At 40.0% G+C, this 6,589-nt stretch overlaps 1 protein-coding gene across 1 annotated transcript; it reads left to right on the top strand.

Moving 5' to 3' along the window:
* Positions 1-429: 429 nt before the first annotated feature.
* Positions 430-4,941, top strand: LOC135118601 (uncharacterized). Its single transcript, XM_064041032.1, has 10 exons — positions 430-574; positions 925-1,036; positions 1,662-1,861; positions 2,202-2,300; positions 2,377-2,468; positions 2,814-2,934; positions 3,124-3,267; positions 3,646-3,827; positions 4,293-4,394; positions 4,755-4,941. The coding sequence occupies exons 1-10, from the start codon at positions 430-432 to the stop codon at positions 4,878-4,880; spliced, it is 1,323 nt and encodes a 440-aa protein (XP_063897102.1). The 3' UTR covers positions 4,881-4,941.
* Positions 4,942-6,589: the final 1,648 nt, after the last annotated feature.

Raw genomic sequence — 6,589 nt, 5'->3', positions numbered from 1 at the left:
GTTGGAAAATGTTGAGAAATATAGTGATAGTTTTTGTATTGTGTGTTGCGGGTTAGTGTAAAGCTATATTTTTTGAAATTAGTTCCTACAGTGTTTAAAGACTCGATCCTATTCGATTTTTGATAACCTATCCAATAGGTTTTTAAACGACTTCAAAAAAGGAGAAGGTTCATAAAAAAACATCCTGTATTGTTTTGAAAAAAAAAAAATAACAACTTTGTTCTCAATTACACACAAATTAAATGAATTTGAATATTTCAAGCTATTAGATCATCGAAGTGATTATACATGTCATTTTCTTCAGAGCACTTAATTTGGTCAAAATTATACATAATGTGAACCAGCCTAATTATCATGTTGTTTCATCAGGTGTGGTATTCGTAAAATGTCAGTTCTTCGACTGTCACGACGACCCTGGGTATAGTCCCGATGAGGGACCGCTTGCAGATTTGCAGTTTACGTGGCTTGGGCACTGCAGTACATACATGGTATGTAGATGATGATGTCCTACTGGCCGATTATCGTCTATGGTGGCTGTTCTCATGTAAGGAGATCAGCCAACTGCGCATGACATGTTAGAGTGCACAAGCATTTGCGCAGACACAGGTGCGCTCACTGTTCCTTTACTCTCATAGTCCGACCGGAGAATGATCAGGCATACATGGTATGCAGACTATGAGGGAAAAATCATCGTTTGCTGGAAATACTATCAGAAAGACTAATTTAGACCAGAAAATTCTGTAGAAGCGTTGCAACAAGTTACGAGAGAAATAAATAACTGTAATATTTGGTGACATTTTAAGGAGTTTATGAATTTACTGCCATCACTGATTCTGTATTTTGTAAAACACATAATGTCAAATAACTTTAACTGCTTATTTTTCGACATCCTTTCCTGTAGTTAACAAAATGTATGTATTGCAGTAAAGAACGGCACTCCCCACTACTTCAGGGTGCCGCGAGTGATCCTCATCAGCCGACAGTTTGTGCTGTCCACCGCCGCTGATGCAGCTCAGATACCTGAGGGATATGCCCTGTTAGTACACCATCACTACATAGTATAAAACAAAGTCGCTTTTTCTGACCCTATATCCCTATGCCCCGTTTGTAGGTACGCTTAAATCTTCAAAACGACGTAACTGATTTTCATGCGGCTTTTTTATTACATAGAGTGCTTCCAGAGGAAGGTTTACATGTATAATAACAGCCATTAAATAGTGGGGAAATACTGTTAACCCGTATCCCGAAGCCTAGGCGGATCGCTAGTGGTATATAAAGAAGTAGGGTTCAAAAGCCATAAGACAAGGGGCTTTGGAAATCGGAGAAAAAAGAACATGATACCGTTCATTCTGTTTCTTTCAATAAATGTTTTCCAGTTGAAACCCTCGTGTCGTGAGGTCCGAATGGCCAAACCCTATTTAAAGATAGGCAGCTGGTTGACGCCTCTCGTGACCAAAAGGCTGGCTATTACCTCGGACAAAGGATCGGCATGGCCATCCAACAAGCTAATGCTGCCAGCCTCTTGGGCACGCCAACAGTCGACAGCGATGAGGTTGAATTTTTTGATGATTTTTAATTTTACTATTTTTTTTTGCTTTTACTAGGATAGTTTTTATAATTGTTGTAAATAAATTTATTTGAGTGTAAATAACAATTTCCAGAGGCAACGTAATCTTCGGTGACTACGAACGCGACGAGGCGGAATGCCACGTGACTATAGACGACATCGCAGCAGGAGTCGAGTGCGAGCCAGCAGTCCTGCTCATGCCCATAGCTGATGTCCTCCTCCACCCGGAGTATAAACACTTCGGGGCCAAGTACAGTGTCGCACTTATGAAGCTGATCACGCCTGTTAAGTCAAGTACGTTTTTGAGAAGACTGTGTTTCGAATGGCACGTTAAACTAGGTCCCGGCTGCCATTGAACATCCTTGGTGGACGTTACGGGTGGTCAGAAGCCGGTAAGTCTGACGCCAGTCTAACCAAGGGGTATCGGGTTGCCCGGGTAACTAGGTTGAGGAGGTCAGATAGGCATTCGCTCTCTGAGCTACCTGGGTTGAACGATACCTCTTGGAAAGACTGTTTGTGCCAAGGATATTCAAATGACAGCTTGGTTTATAGTGCCCTCCGAAACACGGTCATTGGTCCAAGACATACTTAGAAAGTACATACAACATGCCTTTTATTTCTGTAATGTTTTCAGAATACATGTTACCAGCTTGCTTGCCTTACAGAGACTATGTAGTCGATAAGAATGGAAAACTGACTAAAACAAAGCTTGTTCACGTTGACTTCTCTACTGGTAAGTATCTGAACGAAAACGTGATAATTGAGAATAAAGTCTCAAAGTCAATTTGGTAAGAAATCTTTGTTTGCAGATGTTCCTCGAGATTTTATAGAAGAAGAAAAAGAGGTGCAGAGAGTATCTATATTGCCGAGAGAACTTTGCTTTTTATATGACAATCCTGAGGTAACCCATATTTTATGACTAGAATCATCATACCTTCGACACGTACAACGAGAATGCGTCGAGTAATTACCCAAAAGGTCTCTTTAAAAATCCTCCTAATTTGTCTATAAGGTACTGGTGTGCAGTTCGAGTCCCGTTACATTGCAATTCTGAAGTTATATGAATCCTTACAAAGTTCGAAGGTACAGATATTATCTACAATTGACTTCACAAAAGTCATGTCAAATAGTTTACTTCGTCCTAAAGGTAGTCAGTCTTCTCAATAACACTGCCGTTTCTGCTGAAGAGGAAATTTTATGAGAGTCCTTTAGTAACTTGGTTGTATTTTTTCTTGGATGTGAACAGAACGTGACGAAAATGACTCAGAATAGAATGTGTTGTACTACGGGCTGTGGGTTCCATTCCGGGGCGCCGACGATGATGCACGAGCATACGGGACACTGGTCTATTGTTGCCTTGTCACAAGGTAAACTCTTAATTTTTTTCACCATATATATGTACATACCATTTCATCATTTCTCTTTCACATGGTGGTGGGGTCAGCTTTCTTAATTTGTCTTCTCCCCATCACTCTATCGATGACATCGCTCCCATCATATTTGTAACAAACATTTATGGCAAATCAATAATTTCTATTTCTGTCTTTGTCGTACAGGAGGGCCACCGTGCCCGGATCCTCTGAGAGGCCGGGCTCCGCCATCGCCTCCACACCACATCATGATACATCCTTACGTTCCCTGGATCACTGCTGCCATCACCGGCAAAGCTATCGGGGCCTTCGCTAAGGACGATCCCTTCGGTAATGTTATCTCTGGTTACCTATATGCTTGTTTTTGTTAGGAGTCGTGGTGGCCTAGTGGGTAAAGAACCAACTTCTCAAGTATGAGAGCGCGGGTTTGATTCCAGGTCAGGTAAGTGCCAATGCAACTTTTCTAAGTTTGTATGTACTTTCCAAGTATATCTTAGGCACCAATAGCTGATAAAAAAGGTGAAGGAAAACATCTCAAGGAAACCTGGACTATAAAGTCTGAAATTACCAACCCGCTTTGAGCAAGCATGGTGATTAATGCTCAATCCTTCTCCGTGTGAAAGGAGGCCGCAGCCCAGCACAGGGACGACAAAAAGGCTGTAACAATATCAATATTTTATATTTCTCTCTCGATCTTCATCCCTTCAGGGTTCATAATGCCGAGAGCCTCTGCCTACGACCTGGTTGCTCACGGCTGGGTGGGTCACTGGTGGATGGGTGGTCTCCGTTGCTACGACCGAGCGGAGTCAGCTGACGACATGTTCAAGTTCTACCACGAGATCTTCCAGATGAAACCTGTTGCGGAGACTTTCCTTACCTACTATTTGGAGGTAGGTTATAAGTATGCTAAGTATGAATGTAGATGTATGGAGAGGAAGAGGAAGACCTAAGAAGAGATGGATGGATTGCCTGAAAGATGATATGAATAAGACGGGAGTGAGTGTCAGTATGACGAGTGACAGGAAAGAATGGAAGTGGAAGACATATTGCGCTGATCACAAATAAAATTGGGAACAGGACTGGATGAAGAAACTTCTTTCCTCGCCGAGCGTAGCTATGCACAAAACCGATTGATTTTCTATTGTTGTATACGAGAGTCACGAAGGTTTCATACCTGATTCCATAGAAATTTGAGATTTTAATTGCTGCCATTATTAATTATCAAGCAAAAAACATAAAAACATATAAAGTATCATGATATATTACAGTCCAGTGACAGACATTTAGATAGAAGTCTAGTAATAGGTATATGTTTTCTGGGTTATATGTTTTAATTTCCGGTAATTTCTGTTCAGATTGACGCTGCCCACAACACCCTTATTATCTGTGTGAAGGTTGGCATGCCGTACCAACTCGGACAGCCCAGAATTTGGGAACTTGACAGTCCTTTAGTCAAGGTAATTTCTACAAGGAGTAACAGTTGAAAATCATATAAGGAGATCAGCCAACTGCGCAGGGCATACTACAGTGCACAAGCATTTGCGCAGACACAGGTGCACTCACTATTCCTTAACTCTCATAGCCCGATGGGACGGCAATCCGACACGACCGGAGAGAGATCAGGCGCAGGACCGACATTTACGTGTTTTCCGATGCACGGGTGTATCAATCACCATCTTCCAGACTTCGGGCTGCTTTGTGTAAGTTTCTAAAACCCACAAAGCGATTTCAGAGCATATGTTCTTTGCAACTGGCTGATCTACTTATATATGAGAACTGCCTTGGGCGTATTATTCATAGTATCCTGTTTTTCCCAGCTGCGAATACCATTGATCAGGTTCTCTCATCAATACAAGTTTCAAGTGGAGGCATGGGGTTACAACAGCACGGAGTCCTCACAGTCCTCGCCGTCTAAGGAATCTGAAGACACTGTAGAAGACTAAACATAAACAAATAGGTACCTCTCACGCGAAAACAACCACAACGATATACATAAATAAGAGAAACCTGATGATATGATAGTAACATAAATAAATAACTTGAAAATAAGTTGAGTTTGTGTTATAAATTTTATCAATGTACGTTGATAAGTAATACAGATATTTTGTTGGAAGATCAATACAATTTAAGAGGTTAGTTAACAATTTTTTGTCTCGAGAAAACTTTTCAAGAACGTGTTTTGGATATTACAAGGTTTTCGGAAATATGTTCCAGATTAATGTATATTTTTTTCACCGTCATAAACTGTATAAAAATGTTTGAGACAAGCCAATTTGGCAGTTGTGAGCGCCTTGATATTTTTTTCAATTTACTTTCGTATTCCCTGTATACGAACAGTTGCTATATTTCTCTTGTCAACGAGTGCTTTAAAAAAAAAAACTTGAAGAGGCTACGAAAAAGGACAAGATAGTTCTGATATTTTAAAATGTTTGATAAACTTGAAATGTTTATCTCGGAAAATACAGGATAAAAAATTGCCAATGCCCTTTCTCAGGATTTAGACTATCTGTGTCCCTTATATAATATAGATTGGTTCAGTAGTCTTTGTGTAAAATCGCGATAGACATACAAACAGACAGAGTTACTTTCGAAATTACTGTATTGGTCAGGATTTATACTATCGCATACCGCTCGAAGTCGTAACGTTAAAATAAGCCATTATTTCAAATGCATTGGAATAATAAAGATGTACCGATCAGCTCACGACGTTAACACAGTACATAATATACAGTATGTCAAGTCGGAATATTTGTTATATTTTGCATACTGTTGCTTGAAGTGCAAACCAAGTCATTACCTCCCGTTCCGAGCCTTTTCCCAACTATGTTGGGGTCGGCTTCCAGTCTAACCGGATGCAACTGAGTACCAGTGTGTTACAAGGAGTGGGTGCCTATCTGACCTCCTCAACCCGGTTACCCAGGCAACCCCATACCCCTTGGTTAGACTGGTGTCAGACTTACTGGTATTTTTTTTGACGTCTGATGAAATGAATGCCTGATGTTTTACAAAATACAATATCTTTATCTTTGATACGTTCCTGCTTCGGGTCTGACTTGCCATTGTATGGGGTTAGACCTTAACTAGTCTTCCTATCCAACCCAACACAAAAAAAATCTCGTCAATAGTTTCTTAACCATAGAATGTTTGTTAGAATTGATTTGACAGTAAATCATGCTTTTTCTAGTGGATATTAACTATCATCGATTTTTCATTATCTTACTCGTTCTGACAACTTTGATAATTGAGTTGGTACAGTTTTCATCGCAAGGGATAATTGCAGCTATGTTCCGGGTTTCTATTATTGTGCATGTCAGATTTATCTGTTAACATCCTCAGACTGTATTGTGTTGTACTGTAACTTTACATGAACTGGTTCACTGGTTAACAAGAATAATATTATTTGAGCACATCACGATGGTCGAATAAATGGTATCTACTGATGAAGAAAAAGTCACATCTTTTCTTAAATAAGCTTATTTAATATAAGCTTGCTGACAGGCTCTTTGGAAACTATTCTTACACATGTATGTTTAAAAATGATTCAAGTAGTTTCACATATTTAATTGACTTGAGAAGCGCTCAATAAAACTGAAGAAATATGTGTACTTATTTATATTCCACTCCCACTTCTCTACCTACTTATCCCACCAGA

This window comes from Helicoverpa armigera, chromosome 24 (genome assembly GCF_030705265.1).
Source record: "Helicoverpa armigera isolate CAAS_96S chromosome 24, ASM3070526v1, whole genome shotgun sequence".
NCBI classification, from domain to species: domain Eukaryota; kingdom Metazoa; phylum Arthropoda; class Insecta; order Lepidoptera; family Noctuidae; genus Helicoverpa; species Helicoverpa armigera.
This window is presented reverse-complemented; position numbering and strand designations above follow the sequence as displayed.

Excerpts from the sequence above, each read along its gene's own strand:
- LOC135118601 (XM_064041032.1), top strand. The coding sequence starts at position 430 with ATGAGGGACCGCTTGCAGATTTGCAGTTTACGTGGCTTGGGCACTGCA. Across the intron at positions 2,301-2,376 it reads TCACGTTGACTTCTCTACTG|ATGTTCCTCGAGATTTTATA; the intron begins GTAAGTATCTGA and ends CTTTGTTTGCAG. Across the intron at positions 3,268-3,645 it reads CGCTAAGGACGATCCCTTCG|GGTTCATAATGCCGAGAGCC; the intron begins GTAATGTTATCT and ends TCATCCCTTCAG.